Raw genomic sequence first — 24,764 nt, 5'->3', positions numbered from 1 at the left:
GGCAACTCTCGCGAGACTGAGCGGTGACGGGGGTTGGGAGCAAGATGGCGGCGGAGAGCGACCTGGGCAAGAAGTGGGACCGCTGCTTGGCCGACTCGGCCGTCAAGCTGGGTAAGGGCCGAGCGGGGCCGGTCCGCGCCCCCGGCGCTGTGAGGAGCGAGTTCCGTTCCTCCATCCCCGGTCCTGCCCCGGGGTCCGGCTCCGAGGCTGGGGCCCGGGGGCACCTTGTGGCCGGGAGCCCGCGCGCTCCCCTGGGCCCCTCCCTGTCGTCCGGGGGCGTGGGACCGAGACGCAGGGGTTTCTTCCGCCCCCACCTGTCATGCGGCCGGCAGCATCCTTGGGATCCAGCCAGACGAGCGTTCATGTGCCGGCCTTCTTCCCTCGAGAACGGGTCCGGCTTTTATTGGACAGACGGTGTTGTCAAAAGAAAATCCCCCTTGCTTGGCCCTCAAAAGCTTGTCTGGCTTGATCCCATGATAACGTGCAGCACTGTCGCTGCGATTGAGTAAGACGAGTTTTTTGAGGGCGAGGCAAGGTTTCCTAACTCAGCCTCGTTGCTGGGTCCCAGCAGCATCGTTAGCCCAATAAAAATGACTGATAATGTCATTGGCGTCGAGTGAGGCAAGCTGTCAAATCCTCAGGTTCATAGATTCATAGATGTTCGGGTTGGAAGGGGCCTCAGTAGGTCATCGAGTCTGGTCCCCTGCCCTGGGCAGGAAAGAGCACTGACCTCAGCCAGGTGCTTGTCCAGTCTCCTCTTGAAGACCCCCAGGTAGGGGAGAGCACCCTCTCCCGTGGAGCCCATTCCAGATGCTGGCCAACCTCACTGTGAAGAAGTTCTTCCTAATGTCCAACCTAAATCTGCTCTCCGTCAGTTTGTGGCCATTGTTCCTAGTTAAATAATGGTTCAGTGTTTTTTTTGCCATCGAAAGCTAGTCTCGCTCAGTCCCAGCAACAGAGTTATCTTGTATTGGACTAAAAAGTTGTTAGAATCAAGCAAGACAAGCTTTCGAATGCAAGACGCGGGGAAGAATGCCTTGCTGTTGCGAGCTTTTCTCTCTTCTCTCTTTATCCCAATGACAGTCTCATAAAAGATATTTTCCTTGGGTCTTGCATTCGGAAGCCTGTCTGACTTCATCCCAGCAACTCAGCTTTCATCGCACCAGCAATCACGCCAAGAAATCCTTGCCTCTTGCATCATTTCTGGACCATCGCGGCTGTAGCATCACACTTGCGCTATAGTTTTATCTTGTGCTCTTTCCGTTCTGGTTGAGATGGTTCCTAGTAGTGGTCACGGACAGTGGAGCCTACTTTGAAACTCCTGGCAACTCGCTGCTGAAGATCCATTTCATAGTTGTTAGGGCCTGGAAGGGACCTTACCGATCATAAGATCTGTCAGAGATGTAGAGCTCCCTATTCTTATTGAGCATGACACCCCAAAAGAAGTATAATACAGTGGTTTGATGCTGCTAGGGCTTTGAGGTTCTGCTGTTCCCTGGACCATGTTTTCGTTAATTTCAGTAATGATTTGTGTCGGTTTCCTAAAATCTGTTTCTGCAAACTTGTTTGTATCACCATGCGGATAAAGGGTAACTTGTTCTTAAATAAATGCTGAGTAAGTATGCCACATGCTCTTAGTTTTGTAACAGTAAAGTATTTAGTGCAGTATAATCCAAGCATTAGAAAAAAAGTTTGTTCTCTGCAGATTTCAATGTCATACCTGCAGATGTGCATGTTCTTCAAGAATAGTTCCTTTGATTTCAGTGAAAATATTTCCACCTGCATAAGTATTTGTAGTCAGGACTGCAAACGTGCAACTAAATAAATAATAGCTAATATTAAAGAAAATTGACAAGAAATCCATAATTGGATGTGCACCAAATGCAGCTCAGTATTGCTTTAGCTACAGATCAGCAAGTTATGGAAAGCAGGTCGTGACTCCCGAAACAATATAAAATATATAGATCTGAAACGGATTTTACGTACCTGGTAAGTATATGTTTAAACGGTATATGTAACATCAAAGTTGTAGCTGATGCACTGATACAAGAGACATTTCTACCTTCTATGGTGAGGTAGAAACTTCATTCATATATATAATTATTCACATGTACGTACGTGCGTACATACGTATGTACGTACACACACACACTAGCATATCATCAATGACAGTGGTGTTACAAGACCTTCCAAGGGGAGCAAATGATGTCATTCCCAACTGGAGAAGATAGCTTTTCTTTATTTAAAAAAATGAGTGAAATAACTTCCTGAAGTTCAGTAAGGACTTTAAGAATGTACTTCATATTAAGTTCTATTGGGTATTACTTCTTGTTGAAACTATAGGCCCTCCTGGAGTGAAATCTTGTCACTGACACTCCCATTGACTTCAGTGGAACCAGGATTTTGCACTGGCTAAGAAATGAGTGGATTGTATATCCTTATTGGTATTTGTTTTTAGGTCATTTAAAAACAAATACGTCCTTTTGGGAGTTTTTTAAAACTGCTTTAAAAAGTGTTAGCAGCAGCTGAGTCTCTTTAAAAAGACTTATTCAAGATCATTTCAAAAGTGAATTTATTTTTTTATTTATTTTAACATAATCTTTTGCGCATATTTATTTGAGGAATCTTAGTACTTGTTAAAGCAATCTTACAGTTAAATTCTGTATGGATTGTATATCACGTATCAAGGAATATGTACGTCTCTAAAATTAATCTAGGCCTTTAAAAAAAAAAAGATTGGAAGGAGGAGGAGTATTGGAAAATTGGAATGTTTGAATTCTCTTATTTCCATTTCTTACAGTAACCATATGCTGCAAAGAACTCCGTTTTGGAGAAAGCTTTGAAAGTTCCACTGTGTGTAGCAGTCCTTTGAAACTTGTCAGGGGAGAAGGCTTAAGGCAAGAGAAATGTCTCTTCCTTGTCCCACAATATTCCATTCAGGGTTGTCTATGGTACAATCCGACTGATGTTCATTTTGTTGGCAAAACTTAGGCTTGCTACATCTTGAGTTTGAATGGTCTAAACTAAGGCTTAAAGCCTTGTCAGTGCTGCTGGAGTAACACTGTGCTGTGCCAGGAAGCCTAAAAGCAGGCAACCTTTGCAGGGGAGTTGGATAGGGCTGGTCCAGGCCTTGCCCTGACCAAGCACTCCTCAATAGCCCATCTGATTTCCAGCCTTAGCGGTATTCCGTGGGGAGGGAGCTCCCCCCGACTCCTGCAGTGGGGGGTGGAGAAAACTTGATCAGGTTTCGCATGGCTGTATACTAGACCGAGAATTTGGCACTGAAAGCTTGTGTTCTTGTATACGGGATAGCAGCTTCTTGATGCTGTCAGCTACTATAATTAGTTTTTTAGTTCAGGCAGTACCAAAGGTTTTGGATTCAAACTTCACCAGTGATGCATACAGAACAGAGCACTTGTAGCAGCTGCATATAGAACTTCTGTTTATTATTTTCCTTTCTTTTAAGAAAAAAATACAGGTAGGAAATTGTGTGCCAAAAGCCTACCGCTTTTCACTTAAGTGATGTTTTAATTATTATTTAATTATGTTAACACCTCTCAAAACTTGTTATAACAATATCTGAGATAAAAGTCTTTCAGTCTCAAAGCAGTAACAACTCGCCAATTAGATGTACATTTATGAGTAGGCATAATGCCCCAATTTCATTAGTACATTCAGTTCTCTCTGAGTGATACTTGGCACCCTTTATCACACTTCAAAAATGCAAAGCTCTGTGCATTTAAGAGGCTGATCTTGCAGGTGGTGTAATACCTCAAGCTTCAAGTGTTGTGATGGGATCCCCATTTCACACGACAGAGATCCTTACACTTCAAATACTGAGGTAGTTGGGCATCTTAAAAATGGAACAGACCCAGAAAAGATTATACCAAGCACAGCATGTCAATGAAAGCACTGGCTATAGAAGTTGGACTCTCTTGGATCCTAGGCCTGTATTTGTGTTGCTAGACCATGCTGCTCTTGAAACATAGTTTAAAGTCAATTAAGCTACAGATTTTTATTATTTATACTGGGGGAAAAAAAACAGTTGTTTTGTACGAGAGTGTCTCAAAGTCATGGCATTTTTGCAATGAAACCATTTTGTGTTCAACAAGTAGGAAACTACACAGCAGCAGGGAATTCTGGTGCCATTGTTGAACACATCCCTTTACAACCACATAAAGAAGCAACGTGGTCCAGTAAATGATCATTCTGTGCCAAATGTTTTTATTTCAAAATTCGTGTTATCTTCCAAAATGCCTTCCTAGTTGAAAACATAGCTTATTTTTATACAATGAAATTAACATTTGGGCAGTTGCTGATTCTAGATAATATTTCAGTAAGAGTTCCAGGAAATCTCTTTCGTGTTTTTGTTTCATGTAGTAAAGTCACTTGATAATTAGCAATCCGAATTTAGTAGCGCAAGACTGTTCAGTATAGTAAACCAAAAAACACAAAATGAAATGGGTCTGAATAAATGGAAAATGAGACTTGACTTATTAGGTAATGGCTTGGTATGTGTGATTATGACATGGTTCCAAAACCTTATTGCAGGAAATTGAAAGGGAGCTAGAAGTAGTGTATTTCAGGAGTGGTCTTCCCTTGTCTTGTTTTCAGTCAGCAGAAAATAGATTTCTTTTGTAAATTTTCACTTCTAATTAATACTGCACTTTTCTTGGATATATACTACTCGAGAGATTACCTGCAGGAATGCAAGCCAGAGATATTTTTGAAAGACATTTATATTTAATAATAAAACTTGGAGTAACTTATAAAGAAACTTACAGTCAGTGACTCACACTGTGATCTGTAGATTTCACTGGACTGGTATAAAACTTAGATGCTATCAGTATTATGAAATCTAGTCAGTTAATATCTAAAAGTCCTAAAGAAGATAGTTTTTCACGCTGCTGAATATTCAGTGTGTTGTCCCTTTAAAATGTCATGGTCTTTTAAATTAACTAGAATAGTGCCATCTATCCTGAACATATAATGAAATAATCAGGCAGGGCTTTGCATTTGTTTCACAGTCATGAGTACCATGTAGGTGTCTTACCGTGAAAATAATAAAGCTTTTGAATATTAACATTCTACTTACAAAGAATGAGCCTGTTGCAATCAGACCGCTCATCTTCTACTCTTACTCTGCTTCTTCAGCTAATTGCTAGCATCTTGGGCATAACGGACTATATTGGTGCTGCTGCAGCTGTTTTAGTAGCTAGCTGTTAGGGAGGGTACATGAAAAATGGACAAGTTAAAAACAAATCCTAGGATTAAATAAGTCTAAAACAATTAAAAAATAGAACTCTAGTATTGCAGGAAGAGTAGAGAGCAAAACAAAAATTTACATAATAGTAGGTTTGGAAGGGACCTCTGGAAGTCGTCTGGTAAATCCCGTACCCAAGGTAGGATCATCCCTGACTAAACCATCGCAGTTAAATGTCTGCCTGACCGTCTCTTAAAAACATCCAAGTGTGGAGATTCCACAGGATCTTTGGGTAACCTGTTCCAACGTTTAACCTCCGTCAAAGTGAGAATTTTTCCTAGTGTCCAGCCTAAATTTCCCTTGCTGCAACTTAGAACTGTTGTTCCTTGTCCTTTACCCTGTGGGCACAGAGAACAGTCTGTCTCCTTCCTTTTATAACCAGTCTTTATGTATTTTGAAGACTGTTATCAAATCTCTACCCCTGTCTTCTCTTCTCCATACTAAATAATCCTAGTTTTTCAGCTGTTCCTCACTTGTCATATTTTCCAGACCTCTAATAATTTTTGTTGCTCTCTGCTGGATTCTTAATTTGTTCACATCTTTCTTGAAGTGAGAGGCCCAGAAGTGGACAAAGTTAACTAATTTTGAGGTTGGATTTATCTCGACTAACACTTAGACTAGTTGTTGTTACCTGGATGACAGGTGCTTATCATAGTAATACAGTATAAAAACTTAAATATAAGCACTGCTCTGGTTATTATGGAAACCATATTCATCTATAGTCCATAAGAGTTCCCTAGCTTGCTAGTGCCTAGTTGATGGTGACGGGAAGTAGCGGTATCTGTTAGGTGTCAAGTGAGTTGGTGCCTAACATCAGTGCCTACTAATCAAGTCACAAACTATTAACAAAGCTAAGCACCTGTTTGAAGCCCCTGCAGAGACACTAATAGCTGCATGGGCATGGAAACTGAGCTCCTTCCCATGTTTTACTTGTTTTGCAAAAAGAATGTCATTTTTGAAATCTGTCAAATCAATAACCCCCTTTTTTCCAACTATTCCAAGTGCTAACTTAATTTCTAAAAATAAAGAGCGGTTTTAGCCTTTTTTGAAAATGAAGAACTTAAATGTTGGTCAGGTCATTTATGTGGGATACCACAGACATTTTGGTAGCCCATGGTTTCTTGTCTAGCAATATTATTTTTTAATACAGCACTGAAACTTGGGTTGGAATAACATGCTTTTATGATAAGGTTAGCACCACTAATTGTGGAGTCACTTAAAAAAAACCTTGTTTTTATTGCCATCAACATTTTTTCTAAGTGACGGTTACGGGAAAAGCAAACATTGTGAACAGCTCTGTATAATTTTCCCATTTTGTCATAATTTAAATAAAGGCAAGCTGTGAACTTCTCAAGTCCTGCTTGCTGGATAGTTTTCCAGGTTCTTTTGGAACTGTGGGATACTGGATGTAAGGTACAATTTTTATGAATGCAGCTGGGGAGCAAGCCAGCAATGACTATTGCCTTGTCTTCATTAGTTATGGTATACAGGGATGTGTGTTTTGCATGTGTCAGACTTAGAGCTGGGACCTGTACAGGCTGTCCTCTGTCTTGTGTTAGTTTGTCTTGTTTTCCTCTACAGTTGTGCGAGCCAATTTATTTATAATTATGCTGTATTGTTTTAGTTAGAGATTAAGTTCCTGGAATTTTTACAAGTAAAATGACTAAAATATATATTTATACATATCCACTTGTACTGCAATACTTTAATTGTGACTCCTGGGTCAGTATTCAGTGTGCATCTCATAACTTGCTTTTTCCCTTATTTTTTCATTAGTTTAGGAGCCGATTTTTACTTGCAGTTTATTTGGGAAGTGTGAATGGTGTTTTAAATCTTTAGGTATGTCCACTCAGGTCTTTAAACTACACTTAATTGGGTTTTTAACTTGATTATCATAATACAGACAAAATTAATTGTAACATGTTTTTTGCCAGGTTGTGGGGAATGAGCCTAGGTGACAACACGCTTAAACTCTGCTTCTTTGAAATCGAGTTTCTTCACAGGTGGCTTGATCTACTCTGGCTTCACCTGGGTTACCAACCACAACTACTCATCCTCTTCCTTGCAGAATTGTCAAGAACATTAACCAAATCAGACACAAATTTCACTCGCTTACCTTTATGGTGGTGGGTGTCAGGAAGGGGTTTTTTTTGCTTATCATGAAGCATTGCTTTCTAAATGTGTATTTGATGGAGGGAGTGGCTTTGACCATTTAGTTTAGATAAGAGTGACTGGCTCATAAAAAGGAAAATCAACTGAATTGTTCCTTTCAGTAAAAGGAGCATTGACAACCATAGCATTCTATATTTCTTTCTTCTTTTGGCTTTGATGTACTAATGTCACTATCGAAAGTTTTAGGTTTTCCTAAAGCAAGCTGCCTTAATAAATCAAGCAAACTGAAGATAGAGGTCATTCTGCTGACTTCCTGAATCATTGGCATTGCCTTTCACTTTTCTGGCAGCTTTTCTGCATTTGATCCGTTGCCCTAAACTTCTGTGTTCTTCAGAGAATAGACTGCTAGGACCTGTCATGAATCTTCTGCTGCCGCCTTCCCCTCTTTGCTCTTCCCCACTCTCATGAATCCTAGGAATTAAGCTTCCTTGATTCCTTATGTATTTCCAGTTTATGCACAAAGTTCTTTTGCCACGCACTCTTGGTATGTGCTGGTGTTCAAATCTTGACTTCTAAGGTCCCCCCATACCTTTCCAATTTGCTAATCTTATCTCATGCTGGCCCCTGGCAAGCAAAGACATAGCCTTCCTGAAGGGACAATAATGCCTCTGCTTTGAGGCCAAATGACTTGTGCATCCATGCATGCGTGTGTTGTTTTGAGAGCCAGACTGCTTATTTTTTAATAAAACAAAACATTGTAGAATCAGTGCATTAACGAGGAAGCAGTGGGTGAAATCCTGGCTGCATTGAAGTCAGCCAGGATTTCTCCTGCCTCCAGGAGAAAACAGTACATTACAGTAAGTTAACTTTTATTCCTTGACTGACTGGCGTTTTTAAAAAGACACTAATAATCTGAACTCAAGCTGAATTCTCTATTAACGCTGGTGTGCAAGGGTCACGAAGTGAGGCTAGTCACTTTAGTATCTTCATAGTCCGCCTTTATCCAGTTGAGCGAAATGTGAGAGAACAGGATCTTTCTGTCTTCGCTTTTAAATATAAGAAGCCATAAGTGACATGCTTAAAAAAAGAAAAGTAAATTTATATCTTGACCTGACTTTGCACACTGATGTTTTTGATAACCAATAGGTTGAAAGTGGCATAAAAACTTACATTATGAAATTACGGGATGTATAAGTGAGTGTACTTAGTCCTGCACTTAGCAAACTAAGTAGTGTCAAGGTCTTACTTGAAATTATGTTATGGCAGATTTTAAGGTTATTTAGAACTTTTTTCATTCAGATGATCTTACAGACTATTCTTGTGATTTTGAAGACAGGGAAATAAATGCCCCACCTTCCATTTCTGAACTACTCTTTACCTTCTAGTCATCGTGCTAGAGTTTTAATGTATATTTGGTGGGAGTGACAGTAATGGATGAAAGATTTCCTGCCTTGTCTTCATAAAGGATACTAGGTTGAACACCTGTTTCTTATTGTTCCTGAGAACATCAACATATAAAACAGCCAAGGCCCCTCTTTGAAATTGTATTAGAGGATTTTTCAAATGTTTAAGTGAGGTAAATGATTTAAACACCATAATCCATTTCTTACAATAAGGGAACCTTGGGAAAGCTTCTTGTTTCTTGGCAAACATTTCAAATTACTATATTGAAATGCCTTATTTAGAGGAGATCTTTTACTGTTTCAACATATGCCTGTACATGACCAAGCTTCAACCTAAAAGCTCATAAATAACCCATAGTGACTGGAGTAGTAATACTCATTTCCTTCTAATCCTCTGTTTGTTTTGACATTTGAGAGAGAAATGCTTCTAATCTGTGTTTAATAGAAACTTTGTTTATGAGAAAAAAGGCACTTTTCACTTTAGTTTCTGCTATAATTGAAGTGAGGTTTCTCTTGACTCACTTCATCCTGTCCATTTCATTCTTAATACTAAAAGTAACATCTTGAACTGTTCAGTGTCATTCTACAGTCTGAATGATTTGCAGAGATCCATTGTCTGGGTTGCAGTGTCAGCAGTTCTTGGTAATCCTGCCTACAGTTATGAATGGGTTGAAGATGGACCAAAAACATTCTTTCCTGTAACAACAGGACTTCTGAAAACTGAGCTGATTATAGAGCTTTCCATGTAACATACCTGGAAGTAAGCTGACATTTTAAAGCATTTGCAGCTTTGTATAATTACAAAACTATCTCTGTAGCCACGAGGGCCATAAACTTTATTTGAGCTTTTTAATCATGGAGGATGTGTCATTCAGCCACACATACAACATGCCAAATTCAACCTCTAGGCTATAGGCTTTCTACTTCTACTCTAGTCAAATGCCATTCCTGATGTAGACCAGGAAGCTCTCTACATAGCAAAGGTCATAGTTGGATCTCATGCATGCTTGTGCTGTGCTGAACAGTGGGTAAGTTTATCAGTAAAAATGGGTCAGTATGAATTGGTAGACAGGTGTTCAGCTCCTTGGATAGTCAGCCTCACTGACTTGTGTTAGGGAAGTGCACATTTATGGTGATAAAAAAATATAAAAGGAGGAAGAGGCATGACTATTCAACATGTAGTCTATTGAAAGGTGGGTCTAAACACTAGCTAAGAAGCTGTTTCATTTAGTGGATATAATAAAGGTAGACTTCGGCTTTGTCTTTTTTTATTTGTACAGTGCGACTCTTCAGAACTTGAATCCATAAAACTGAATGGAAATTTAGAAGATTAGAAATACCAGTGTATTTCAAACATAAATGTTAGGACAGCTGCTAATAGTAAAAATCGGTTTTATTGGAGGAACTCAAGAACTAGCTGCATATAAAATAGTAGACTGTAGGTTTAGGAGCTTACTCTATTCATACTAGAGTTTCAGTGGGATAGTATCGTGTCAACTTCTGTTTAAACAAAAAGTGTTATTTTGCTGCTTGATTTGAAGTTTAGCTGTGCATGCTTACTGTTAATAAGAATCTTGTAAAACTGTCTGACAGTGCCTTTCTTTTATTGCTCCCTTGTTTTGTATAAGAGCGTCTAGTCTCCCTTTTTACTCTGAAATCTCAAATGATTTTTATTACTGCTTTGAATAACTACAGACAAAAATGTTGGGTAGAATATCCATTCAGCCAATTTCAACATGTCATTTAAAGATGCCTCAAAAAACTTAACATGCTGCTGATAGGGACTGGACAGTTAATCTTTCAGGACTTGTTTTTGATAATAATAGGAAATGTGGCTTGGTATTGGAGTGGGTAGGTTTAGAAGCAGGTCTCATTCTTCTCGTTGTCCAGACTATTCCTCTGACGAACTTGCATTACAGGTTTTGACTTTGGAAGACGGGTAAAAGGGACGTCCATCACTCTCCGTGGGATCAGGATTGGGCCTCCAACCCAACTTACTTCAGATGTTAGAAAACTTCTTGTCCTTACTGTTTGTTTGTTTTTTGCCACAACTCGCATCTTCCTTTCCTGACATAAAACCAGATATCAGAATATTTATTTTTATTTTGACTTATGAAAAAAAATGCTAGATCTGACACCCCCTACCACTACAAGCATTTTTTTTTCCATAGGTCATTGGAGACTTTGGCAAAGTCACAAACACAACATTGTATTTTAGTGCCAAGTGCCCAACAGACATTTGTTTGTGGCTCTGTTTTCAACATGCCCCGGCCGTTCAATCTGCAGGCATTTCATCCTTGCCTTCAGTTGTTTAATCGCTAAGCTGTAACAGGGTGATGGGGCATATCTTGGCTAGCTGTTGATGTATGCTTTTTCACCACCTCGGTTGCATATTGTTAAATGTTCTAACGTTGGAGCAGTGCATATCTTGATGGATTACAGAACTTGAAGTAGGAAGAAAGGGGGAGATTTTTTTTTGTTTGTGTTTTGGCAATGGCTAATCAAATGGTAGCTAAATTCTGAATGCCATGTTGTCTCTAAGTGATTTTAATCTCTTCCCTTCCCCCTCTATCTTTTTTTTCCTTTTGCATATACTGTATATCTTGCTTGGAAGACTCTTTTTGGATGGAAGGGCATCCATTGGAAACTTTTTTTTTTTGGTATACTGTTTTTGCTTGCTCCTGTTCCCTTTAGTTGTACTGCAGCTAATGGAGGACTTGGTTTCAAATGGCAAGGAGGGAAGAAAGGGGCCTTTTGACTCCTTTTGCATGATGTCTTGCATGAGAACAGAGAAGACTGAAACGTGTGAAACCAAGACTACTCCACTTCTGTTACCACTGGAACTGGAGCAGTACAGTGACTTCAGTTCTGGACTGGGGATCTGTTCAACTAACTGGTCAAAGTTTATGAGCAGGAGCTAGATCAGAGCCCTGCTTGGTCTTTACGTCAAACCGCACAGCTCTAGATGGAAGACCTCTGCTAGGAGAGAAGGGGAAACTTGGTTTGTTCTGTAACTATGATCCCCACACTGGTTCAGCCAACTGCAAAACCCTGCTTTAGAAGGTAACGTCTGCTCAGCTGGAAGTTAAGCCCAAATGCCCTGACTCCCTGGTCATCTACACTACTGCAACAGTGAAGCTCCAGTAGCGAAGCTTTTGGAAGACAGTGTGTGGCTGTGACGTTGCTATAAAGCCCAACCAGCTAGTGGAAAGAAACTTCAGTCAAATTGTGTCCTAAACTATTCACTCATTTATTTGTCCCGGTGACAGGATACCAGCAGGTGGGAATGTTTCCTGGCTCTTGGTTCCTTGATATATCAAACTTAACTTGTGTAAAGAATTTTGAGGAACTTAAGGGCTCCTGGAACATGTCCTCATAAATTACAAATTCCTCACTGGAGACAGGGAGGATTCGGGCTTCTTTCCATGGCATTTCCTTTAATAAGTGAGTAACCATTGTAACATTTTTTCCTTCTAAATTATCCATGGCTGTCAGGCTACATTGCCACTACAGGCTTCTGTTGGCAAAGCTGTGTTGGCAGAGGAGAGATCTGTGACCAATATGGCTGGAAGAAGCTCCAAGTGTACTTGGCATTATATGAATAAAACTGCATTTCTGCTGAGAAGCAATGGGGGAGGGTTTGCAAGTATATGGGAAAGCTGAATTTTGTACCAGTGTAATATGTGCCACAGCAGGAGTGTTTAATAGAGCACTTTAGTGTAGACATGGTTTCAACCTGGACAAGAAGTGATGCTGTCTTACTGGTCTGCTGACCTCTCCCTGCTCTTGTTTCCAGTTACCTTCCTCTTTTTCTGGAGGACATGGGGAAATCTCTGTTCCTTCTGGTCCACTAACCTGTTCAGTGTCATTGGAAGAGAGATTAAATGCCTTGTACTGCTAGGTGTACCTGTTTGCAGTTACTGTCAATATATATCTGGAAAGTGAGATGGCCAGCAATTTTATCTCCACACATGGAAACAGCTGTTGTATAGTAGGTGCAAGTTCACATGTGTGTCTGTACTTGGCCTTTGGATAGAAATGTTGGCAGAGGTGGTCCTCTGGAAATCGTGAGTGGGGGGTTTATTGTATTTATTTTTTTCTTAAAGGGATACCAGTTTAATTACACTAATATCAGAACTTTTTTATCCAATTATTTTTAGTATTTTAGATTATTATGTCCAGACCAAAAAAAAAATCTCTTTTCTGTGTCTTTTTTTCCCCTTGAATGCTTTAATATACATTTTTGTGAGGACTTTGTATATAGTTTCACTGTTTTGCCTGTGCCATCATTCATTTTGCCCTATTTTCTGTATAAATAATCCACACAACAGGGGAGAGAGGAAAAAGCCTTTAAAAAGAAGCCATTGAGGCATTGGCACTTACTGGAAAAAATCAGATTCTGGCCACAAAAGGATTAAGCAATGTAGTTTTGGAGTCTGTTAAATTTATTTTTTTTCTGAAATTGGACTCTAAGCACCTTTATTAAATGAGCACTAGTTCTTAGAAACTTAATTCTTGCTAAATACTGCCCTGGAGGCTCTGACCTATGAAGGTACCCTGCCATATTTTGGCACAATTGACTGTGGGTCTTGCCAAATGTCTTTATTTTAGGGACAGAGAAAATGGAGGGTACAGTGTCTTAATTTTGACTAAGAAATGGTCCACAAACAATATTTACACGTAACATTCAGTTTTTCTGAATTACGCCCCAAAATATTCTCATACTCTGCCTAGCTGCAGTAGCAATACTTCATTGGAACACACTGCTCTGAAATTTAGTTTCTTCTTTAGCAATAGTCATTTGTTTAAGTAGTAGTTTAATTGGATGGATGAAAACTCCCATTTTGCCCTGAAGCTGCTGCCACCACCATCTCACCAAGACAATGGAGTTGTACTGAATGTCTTTCTTTTTTTGAAAGAGTTGGCTATTTGTCCAGAAGGGCTGGATTTAATGATGGATTATTGTCCTTTTTCTGGCTAAATGTATCAAGGGCTGGATGCCCCAGACACATCCCTGAATCCTGCCATCTCCAGAGGCCTTGATGTGTACCATGCTGGTCACTACTTTCTTAGAACTAAGTAGCTGCTTTCCAGCAGCTTATTTTTCATTTTTACTATTTTAGCTCTTCTGTAAAAGAGTAAAACCTGAAGAGAGGGAGCTTGCAGCTTAGTATTTTGCATCTGGCTTCAGGTGGGAGTTGTTTAAATACAAAAGAAAATTGTATTTAACAACTGAAAAGGCTCTAACAAGTGCCATAACAGCAGCTGCCAACTATGAATGAGTGCGTTCTAATCTTTTCACCTTTAGTCTCAAACTGACTGCTAAGAAGAAAAACTCATCTAGGTGTGGCTGGCTTTGTCATGGATTAAGCCTGCAGTTGGTTCAGCAGATTAGAAAAGCTCATGTGGCAACCGCATGCTTTGGAGGGAGCACTGATAAATTTATAGAAACCCTTTTTCCCAGAGAGACCGTTGGGGCATGAGTCCATCCTGGAGATTCTTGTTTATCTACCAGACACTTTTATGATGTCCTGTTGGGTATAAGACACGTGCTGTTGTGTGTGTTAGATTGATTTTTGGATATGATGATAGTTCTCTCTGAAAGCACACGAGCCAAAAAAAAGTATAGAGATGAGCTTCTGGAGACCGGGCTTCGTGCCTAATCCCAATTCCGTATGGTCCTGCTTGTATGTAAGCAGCCTTTACTGTCGGGCAGGAACATTTTAAAAAGGAAAAATGTGCACAGATCCTTAATGTTCCCTGTCAGCATTGCCTGTAAATGGGTTCAAACTGAAATGATGGACAGGGCCGAAGAGGCTGTTTTTCTAGCTAAACATTTAAAGCTGTCGTAGAAGGTGAAAAATGCTTTGTACCCTTTCCTGTGGCCTTTTCCTCCAAAGAGCCTGTCGTGCAAGAAGGGGTCGGGTGGGGGGAGCTGCCCGGCACAGATCAAGCCCTCCGCTTTTTCCATGTTCGTTTGTTTTTATTGTAAGATAAACCTTTCATGTTTTATTGTTATGAAGTTAAAGCCTGGCCTAGAGGTGCCGATCTTTAGTGGAAACAGCTGCAGACTTAGTGTCCCTTGATCAGGTGGGAGGCTCTTTGAAGCAACATGTTGCCTTTTTTAAAAGGAAATTGAGCATGTGAGAACTTGAACCTGTAAAACTCATCAGCAGGCTCTGCCATTGTTTATCTCTTGTGTAACTTTATATAGAATTAAAGCAAAATGCATGCCTTTTGTCTCCTTTTGTTTCCAAGAGGGACTGGTTTATGCCCCCTTCTTCTTGGAGACATAGGAAAGACCACATAACCACAAATACTTCCTAGTGGGATGAAGATGGGTGAAAAGTTATCCACAGCAACAGTTTCTTACCAATCCTGGGCAAAAACTTAAACGTAGTTAAGGCTTCTGGTTTTAAGTTCAAACCAATGTTTACTGGGAAAAGCCAACCAGTAAAAAGCAGGCTCCCCATAAATATTGGTTTGCGTCGGCGGGCAGAAAATCTGAGTGTTTTTATGGTTCCTCATCACGGCACCTCCAGCTGTGAGATCAGCATAGTTTCTAACCCACTCCCCGGGAGGGATAAAGGTGAAGTTTGACAGCCTTTGGGATGGGGACCAGCCCTCAGGGAAACAGATCTCCTGTTCTTTGGCTTTACATTTGTCCAGTCTCCTCCTCACACAGATAACAAAAAGCATTAGCAATTGGACTCCCTTCCATGTGCCTTGGATCAGCGGGCTAATCCAAATCTCTGACATCATTTTCTAGAACAAATTTTCTGTTTTCCTCTTTCAGCTGGAAAAGGGTGGGGTAAAGTAGCTTTGAACACAGTCACCATGTCATGCCACGGGAATCGGTCAGAAATCCCAGATCGCCTTCCTGGAACCCGTGCTTGTCACCATAGCAAAATGTTTGAATTCCAGCAATCCAAATAACTAGAGCTCCAAAGGTGCCTCCTCTACCAGGTCCTCTGGGTAATGTGCTGCACTTAATACCATTCTCACTTGGCTCCCACCAAGCTTCCTTTAGGGGCACGTTTTCTCTTTGCCTTAAAATGTCTATAGTGCACTAGCTGGTGTGTCCAGCGGTGGTTTGTTGCCCCGTGGAAGATATAGGCTCCTTTCCTGACCTTGTATAATTTGCAGTTGGTAGAGGCAGTATGGTCTTCCTCTAATGTTCAATCTGCAGCTCCCCTGCCAGCCAGTAAGAAGCAGCATTGATGGGGTTATTGTTAATACTCCTCCAGAGGCTGGTGACTGAGTGGAGAAGGAAGAGATTAGAGAGGAGTCTCAGGGGCTGTTACAATAATGAGGAGAAACATTTAATACAACTTTTGGTTTATTTGTCCCCCACCTTTTGTCCTTTAAATACATAGTTCCTCATTATCATAACCTGAAAAACAAACTGCTTTACCACAGCACTGGCAAGAAGAATATGGGTTTGACCAGTAACATGGAAAATGTTGTGACAGTAATAACTTCTTGGGCATTGCATTTAGATGACACAGAATTTCTCATTCTGTAAATCATTTCTCATTGATTAGCTAAATTGTTTGGATTGGCAGAGAGAATCCCTCGTTGGACAGGAAGCGTGAAGCAGCACGGCTGCGTGACAAGCCTTCTAAGCTGGACAGTTGAGCTGATGCCTTATGCTGTCTTGCCTGCCTGTTTGAAGTAATCACTTGCTATTCAAATTCAGATATTCTAGTACAGCAGTCAGACCAGAACAAAGGGGCAGCTTGGCTACATATGGTAGGAAAAAGATTAAAAAGGAGCCCCGGGTCAGGGGGCCAAAGCATTGGTCCATTTCATGAATTCATGTGATGGATTCTTCAAGATCAGTAACTCTCCTTAATAGCATAAACTTTCTATCAGAGCCAGCACCAGCTGTGCTATTGCAGAGCTGCAGAAGAGAAACTCCATTTGGGGCAAATATGTGAATGATGACCCTGCTGTTTCTCTCCTACTTTCAGCATAAGCTCTGTGCATCTTTGAGCAATCAGAATCCCGTGGCAGAAACTTTTTAACAATGATTGTACCTGCTAGTAAATGAAATGGAGAAAAATACCTGAAAGTCTAACCGGGCAACAGAGGAACTCAGATATGGTTTCCCCCTTTCCTCCTCAGGTTTTGTAATCTGCAGAAGATGAAAAAAAGAGCAAGAACCTGACCTTCTATAAAATGTTCAATTGCTAACATGTCTAGGGGACTTCCATGTTGCATGTTTGGTAGTTCTGTCCTGAAACCATAATATGCTGGTAACATTACCTCTGTCATAGCTGTATCTAAGGAAACTATGTTCAAACGAAGTTGAAAAGACAGGAGCTTTCAAAAACGATTCCAATTTCTAGCTCCTTAGTACAACTGGATAACTTGATCTGTTTCAGCACAAATGTCAGGTTTTTCTAGTCTTTCTGTTTCTTCTAAGATCAAATCATTATCTCATTTCCTAATATTTACCATTTGGTTGGATTTTTTCCCAATGAAAAAAAGCACTTGCAATGCTTCACTAACCATTAGCTAAGGCAGCAAAGTACAGAGCTGTTTAATTGGAGCAAAGAGTAATAAAGCAATGGAAGCTTCATTTATTATGTTTTCTTTGCAAATAGTAAAAGTCAGTGTGGGAAGTGGAAGGAATCCAAAAGGGGAACTTGGATGTCCTGTAAAAGGGCTAGTGGTATGGAAGTATTTCCATTGTCCAACCGAGCCTGGTGCCGGTATACTCTTAAGTCCAGTCCTGCAGTGTTTGCTCCGTCTGTAGTAGTCCCTGCAGCAGGAAGTGTTCTTTTTAATAGTTATCAGCCTCCTTGGCCCTTAAGTATGCTGGGTCTGTTTTGCATCCAAACAGGAGAATTCAAGCCTAGTGCTCTTTCAAACATACGCGGCAACATTTTGTTTTCTTCTTTTTTCTCTTTCTTTGACTTTTTTCAATTTTTTCAATTGCATACATGGCTGAATCTTGCTCTTGGATGTCTTGTTAATCCTTTGGCAACTTGCATGGGAATGACTGAAGGCAGAATTTACTCTTTTGGGCTTAATTTTTTAACTTTTATTTAATGCCTTTTGAAACTGCAAAAACCAGCCCACATGAAACTTCTTAATATGCATTGCCCAAGGGAAAGCTTTATTTATTTTTTTAAACAAGGTAAGATGGTTCTATAGTGGTGATGGAGAGCTGCTACAATTCAAACTGCGTGTCATATGTCTAGGATGTAAGGAATCCTTCCTTGCGAACCTGTTTTAAATCTGCTGCTTAATGAATGCTGTGCATATAGAAGATAAGCAGCCCCAAGCTTTCTTTTGCAAGATATAGAATAATATCAGCCATCAAAGTTTGCTGCCCTGAGGACACATGTTGGAGCAGTAAGAAGTACTTCTGATAGTCACTTGCAAACCTAAAGCAAATCTGTGTCCTTGATCTTTTTAAGCGTCTCATCCAGTGACAGCAAGCCAAATACAGGCTGATTCCTTAGCTGAGGGTGACAGTTTTTTTCATAGAGTTCATCATGAGGTCCAAGGTTTGTTTATAACTAATGAGATGCGGGGAAAATATATATATAAAAAAAAACCACTGCAGTCTCTGATACATCCATGGATAGGATTGTCATATGTGTGTGTCTGCAAAAGCTAAATTTTAAGCAACAAAGAACTTGAAGTCTATGTATAGCTTACACCATTTTTCTATGGATATGTGCATCTAATTGGGGTAGCATTCTTGAGCCAGAACAAGGAATATAAAAATAATCTACTTCCATTACGGTTTATTTTCAAACTCTCTCCTTATGATACTTCCCTCTTTTTTTCTTTTTTTTACAGGTGCTGGTTTTGGTTTAGGAATTGTTTTTTCAGTTACCTTCTTCAAAAGTAAGTGTGTCCCATTTCTTGACTATTTGATTTCAGAATCATAATCTGTTGTGGATGTACTACTTTTTAAACAATCTTTTGAAGCATGTAAATGTGAATTAGAGTGTTATGCCAGCTCTTCCATTACTGATCCAGACAGATTAGTGGAAGTGAAATTACCAAGACTTAACTGGTGTTAAACAAGGTCACTATGTATGGACCATCTCAAAATTTTAGCTGGGCATGAAGTCAGACTTCTGATTATAAAGTCCTGGCACTGCAGTAGACCCTGTACTTAAAAACTAATGAAGTGCATGAATAGACATCAGCCCTTGCCAGTTCTGTCAGGGTTTTATCGCACACAATTTTTCTCCCTAGCTAATCTTAATTTTTCTCCTTTAATGACTCTTTCTTGGTAATGGCATAAACCTCAACTGTAAGACAGGTGACAGAGCACATGCTATGCCTGACTTCAGATCCTTTGCAAGCACTGAAGGTGCATGCCTTCAGAACACAAACAGGCAAGTTCTGCTTGCACAAGAAAATTTAAGCTGTTCTGATTTATGATGGATTCCTTAAAATACACTTTTTTAGGGAAACGGCGACTTTGTAAACCTTGCATGCCTAGTCAGAATTGCTCTCCCTAGGTCCTTTGGTGATTGCAAGAACAACAATGAGGTTTTGTTCCCTGTATGGTAAGTTTTTATACAAGCACTAAAGCCAGTTTTTTGCCTGAAAGAGCCTACAGCAAAAATAGCAAGCGTTTGCCACTTCTGTCAACATTGCAGAGCCAAAAAGGGTTTCGTTGAATGGGCTGGATTCTGCTCTGCTAATTAAGTTCAAATCACAGAACCCTCTTTTTTTTATTACTGTAGATGCTTGTATAACAACAAAACCTCTCTTGGATTACAGATTTTGAATCAATCTAGCAATGAAAGACAAAGTCTTGCATGTAGAAAGGACAGATCTTATCTGGAAGATCCAGAGACAACAGGCCAGATCCTCAGCCTGTGTAAACTGACATAAATCTGTGGAGCTATCTGTGCCAAATGATACCAGCTGAGAATCTGCTCAGGCTGGTCTGTTTATCTATATTTTCCTGACAGGGCTGGTGTGAAGTCTAGGTTTGTAGCATTCTTTGAGACCCCTGGATTGGAAGTGCTATATACGTGCAAAGTGTACATTAATGTGACTTTGATTTATATTTACATAAGACCCTAAATCGGGGTGGCCAGCCTGCAGCTCTGGAGCCATGTGCGGCTCTTCAGAAGTTAATGTACATCTCCTTGAATCTTTGCACAAGCACACAGTGACCAGCTTCCAAATGGAAGCACTGTGTGCTTGTGCAAAGATTTAAGGAGGCGCATATTAACTTCTGAAGAGCTGCATGTAGCTCTAGAGCCACAGGTTGGCCACCGCTGCCCTAAATGCTATTTTTTGCCTTCTGACTTTACTTTCTAAATTAGGCTTTTTTAGCAAGTTTTGGAATTCGTAGAACCTGATGTGGACAGTCCCTGTCTTGTAGTAACTTGGCTTTAGGTTGGATAAGAAGTTTTTGTTGCATTTTGAGAAGCAAGCAGCTTTGCCTAATTTTTTGGTATCTTTTGCTCCCCCCCGCCCAGGAAAGACGTGGCCTATTGCTTTTGGGTCAGGCTTGGGATTAGGAATGGCTTATTCCAATTGTCAACATGACTTCCAATCTCCATATCTTCTCCATGGCAAATTTGTAAAAGTAAGTATTGGGATACCAGAACATCTAGACACTCTTCAGTGCTTAATTAAAGATTTGTACCTTCACCTGAAGAGTATAGAAGAAACTATATTAAGACAAACCCAAAGAGAAATCCTGTGTGCTATGTTCTTATCAAACTGTAAGGGCTTTAAAATAATCAGTATGCTCTTTGACTTCACAAATTACCACATCTATTACATTCCAGCTCCTATGAGGGCACTAGATTTTTCCAGGATCCGTTTATGCTGCAGGTGGTTTTCCCACAAGTAAAAGTGCATGTAACAAAATACACATTGAAAAGTCTGGAAAATGAATCTAGCCATAAATACTCTGACTCCAGTCATACAGACACATTTGCTAGGAAATACTCTGCTGCAGGTAGCAACATTGATCACAAAATATACATTATAACTCCTTGTGAAGGGATATAGTGCTGAAAGCATTGCAATGACACAGGAGTAGAATGGTGTACTTTTTAGGAATGCTCTCTTATATGTGCTCAGAAAGACCCACATAGAGAATTTGCCAGAAGACTTTAAAATGACCCTGTAAAAAAGGGTGCAGTGATGGCCACAGAAGGCTTGGAAGTATCATTCCCCTGCTTGTCTTTACTATTAGACAATCAGGAATACAAAGTCTGGCATTCCCTGCATTTATCGGAGGGTTAGCATTCAACAAACTCCTGCAGTCCAAGAAAACACTTCTATTTCAAAACTTTTCCTTAGAAAAGTTTTGTCCGGGTGATTGTAGCGCAGTTATTTACATTAAACAGACTTTCATTTTATATTAGAGAAGTAGGTGATTTTGGGTATCAGGCACTCTGTGTTTCTACCCTTTCTATGCAAGTGAAGTAATGCTCCTAAATGCAGCCCAGTAACTTTTTAGGACTAGATGTTGCTCGTCTAAACAGGTGTTTAATATTTGCTCTGAAGTGTATTAGTTCAACACAAGTCTGTTGTGGGGAATCTCTTTAGTCTGAAGTCTTGAATCTTAAAATAAACTGATGAGATGTCTTTGGTGTGAAGAGACTGAGTAAATGTTCTGTTCAGATACTCTGAAAAACACTGTGTCCACTGGAAGATGCTTGTTGTGGCAAAGTAAAACCACTGGAGAACACTGGGCACTAGAAGACTAGGTCTGCGTCTAGCCTGGCAAGGGTTTAGATTAGTATTAAGGAATAATCTCTGCTCTGTGGCGAAGGTGGTCCCACTGAGCATGAGGTAATTAGAGGGACACTCGAAGGAAGAAGCGCAGCTGCCTGCGCAGCACCAGAGTTGGACAAATAGTTTCCAGCACACTGTCTCCATTAGCTTCCTCTGGCTCAAATAATCTGAGCATTTTACAGGGAGGGAAGGAGCAGACGAATCCATCTAATGGTTAATATTAATTCTCTCCAAAACATATAATCATGGATAATAGCTCCAGGGTTATTAAAACAAAATTATTTAATTTCTGATGGTTAGGACTGTGGAAAATGTTGCATTATCATGCTCATCTGTTTTTGTTTTTTCCTCCTTAGCAAATAATGTTTTAATTAAAGTTTTTATGCAGTTCTTTTGACAATTTTTTTTGGTTGTTGAAAAAATCCTAGTTTTGAAACATAAGTTCTTGTGAGGAGGGGTTGAATTTGTTTGACTGAAGTGCTGAGAAGCTTTTTGGCAATTTTGAAATGCGATGTTCTAAAAGTGTCAAAGCACCAACAAATGTTAGTGGGCTGGTTAAAAAGAGAGTGGTGAAATTCTGGTTAATCATAGTACAAAAACTCTTTTTAAGAAAAAAAAATGTTTTTCATCTAAATGAAACATTTAGATTGACCTGAAGTAAATTCTTTTAGGATTTTACTTTGCAAACAACTGTCAGGAATTTTAGTCGAACTTCCAAAATGTCCGGTATTCATGAGCTGGGCACAGCATTTCCTTCTGAGCTGGAGTTTTAACTTGATTCTAACTTTGTAGCAGTGAAACGTCCATCTCTTTTGGTTATTAAAATGAGCGAGGAGGGAGTTTATCACCTGTACATAGGCGATGTCTATAAAGCAAGACACTGCCCCTAAATATCCCCAAAAGTATTTAGTACAATTCTGCTAATTCTCTATTAAGCAACCCCCTTTTTAGTTCCTTGAGCCATAGTCAGACAGCTTCTACTGCTCTCAGGTTGGTAGTTCATAGCTTCTCAGTTCAGTCACTTGCTTGACTCATATTTGTGGCCTGAGTATAGGATGGAGGTTTTCTTAGATGGGGTTAGGTATTTGTGAGCTTGATGGAACAATTTGAAACTGCAAAGTAAATACTGGCAAGGTTCTTTGATTCGGTCTAATCTTTTATTAGACCGACTGAGTAGTTGGAAACAAGTTCTTAGCAAGCTTTCAGGCACAGTCACCCTTCTTCAGGTGACCCTTGCCTGCCTGTGTCCTTAGACCAACACGGCTACAACCAAAAACCCAGCAAGTAAATACTGAGCCCTCAGTCTCTGGTTCTGTTGCTGCTACAATCTTGGACAAGCCTGGACATTAGTTGCATTTTGTTTGTACTCCTGTGTGAGGTTTATACTGTATCTGGATGATGATGTGTGTGTGCACGCGCACAACAAAGCATGAAGCAGACACTTGGGCAGTCTTGGTTGTTCCTAGTTTTCCAACGCATTTCTTTTTCTGACTGTAGTTATTGCTTTTGGTATAGTTATGAAAATTGGTTCAGATCTGCCTCGCACGGGTGTTACGAGACAGCTGCTTGCTTTGACATTCTTGGGTGGTGGAAGGTGCTCTAGGATGTGAAGTTTTATAATGTGAGCTTTCTTGTTTTACAGGAACAGTGACTGATATCCCAGTGGGAGGAAAGGAGAAATCATGGTTATTCCTCAGGAATATTGAAGTGCCCCTGGAATAAGCCACCGTTCTTCTGGCACACTGCTACCAGTAACTCTTTATACTCCAACAAACTGTATTTGTTTCTGTATTTGAAACAATGCTCTGTCTCTTGTTTTGTATTTTTTTTGTCTGGAAAGTGCAAGAAGGAGCTCTTCTGAGAAATAAATAACAAAAATAAACATGGGCTCCCTTGTTGTTCAGCCTTTTGGCGTATGTGAATGGAAGGAGAGGGCTCCTTTTGAACTCCCACCAGCTGGGACCACCTGGTAAAAACCAGTGAGCGAGTCCTTCTGAAACAACAGCCGTCATGTGTTCCTCCCCACTCTCAAAGGCAACCCTCCCCCAATTCCCAGCCCCCCAGCATACAGTTTAGAGAAATATTCCCACCTCATAAATCACCCATAAGCCCCCTGCCGCTTGTGCCAGCGTTAGAGGAGCAAAAATATTTCATTGCCATATCTATCCAGCAGTGGCCTTTAGGAGAGGAATTCTGTCCTCTCCAAACAGATGGAAGAGAAAAATAGTGCGCCTGGCTTGGAGAACTGATGCTGCTTCGTGAAGCCTTCATGGGTCAGGGAGTGAGCTAGGTTTGAAACTTGCCCTCCATAGTGGGCTAATTAAGCAATGCTTGAGCCATCTGGCAGAGAGCTTACTTCTAGGCTGATGGTTTTTACACCCCTGTTCTCTGTGAGCAGCCTTAGATTTTAATACTTGGGAATGGGACACAGATGGGACTTGGAAATTCATTGTTCCAGCTTCTCTTCAGAGATTTACGTTCGCCCTGGTTTTTGTAGAACACTTTCTCAAGTTCCTCTCGTTTATTGGCTCCTCGTCTTTAGTCTCTTTTCACCTCATCTCCACCCAGCAAAACTAGCCCTAGTGCCCATGGAATTCCTTATTTTCTCTCTGCTAAGAACTATTCTTGAGGCATTTGCTGTAAGCTGTCCTTGTGCAGGGTGAGATGGGAATCCTTGCAGTTACAAAGTTTTCTGCCCCTCTCCAGAGGTATGTGTAACCACCAAGGCATCCTATGTAATGAAGGGAGGAAGTTGCAAGGAGTCATCTTATTTATTCCTATGCTGGTTATTTTTACACTGACGTTAAAGGCCAGTACTGATATTTCCTGTATTGAAAGTTTATTCTGCTCCATGGTGAGCCAGGCAGAAAGAAGAACGATAACAAGTTTCTCTCCAAAAAGACACACAACAGAAAACAAAAATTGCACAATAGTTTTTCAAAGCTTTGCCAAAAAAAGGATGGGGGTAGATTGTTAGGAGGTATCTGGAGATCAGAAAGAGCTTGAGAAACTCCCTTCTTATCACTGGGCAACGATCGCTGGATTTGGCCATGGGGATTACAACAATCGTCCACCCCCGCATCCCTTTGAGGACTTGAGCAAAAACCTTGCATGCTGAAGAAACTTGCCAGGCTGTGCCCAAAGTAAGCAAAACCTGAAGATTTAGCCTAGAGCAACAGATTTGTTGGATAAAATCACTTTGGTGCCAGGGCAGTATTAGACACTATCAAAGCATGATACCATCCAGC

General features: G+C 40.3%; 1 protein-coding gene across 1 annotated transcript; it reads left to right on the top strand.

The window, feature by feature from the left end:
- MINOS1 (mitochondrial inner membrane organizing system 1) lies at positions 1-23,398 on the top strand. Its single transcript, XM_019511908.1, has 4 exons — positions 1-111; positions 18,595-18,642; positions 20,244-20,353; positions 23,159-23,398. Exons 1-4 carry the CDS (start codon positions 45-47, stop codon positions 23,165-23,167), a joined length of 234 nt encoding a protein of 77 aa, XP_019367453.1. The 5' UTR covers positions 1-44; the 3' UTR covers positions 23,168-23,398.
- Positions 23,399-24,764: the final 1,366 nt, after the last annotated feature.

Source organism: Gavialis gangeticus, unplaced genomic scaffold (assembly GCF_001723915.1).
Source record: "Gavialis gangeticus isolate Ggan-Ray unplaced genomic scaffold, GavGan_comp1, whole genome shotgun sequence".
Lineage (NCBI taxonomy): Eukaryota > Metazoa > Chordata > Crocodylia > Gavialidae > Gavialis > Gavialis gangeticus.
This window is presented reverse-complemented; position numbering and strand designations above follow the sequence as displayed.

Coding starts and splice junctions, on each gene's coding strand:
- MINOS1 (XM_019511908.1), top strand. CDS start 45: ATGGCGGCGGAGAGCGACCTGGGCAAGAAGTGGGACCGCTGCTTGGCC. Junction 112..18,594: donor CGACTCGGCCGTCAAGCTGG/GTAAGGGCCGAG, acceptor TTTTTTTTACAG/GTGCTGGTTTTGGTTTAGGA. Junction 18,643..20,243: donor TTCAGTTACCTTCTTCAAAA/GTAAGTGTGTCC, acceptor CCCCCCGCCCAG/GAAAGACGTGGCCTATTGCT.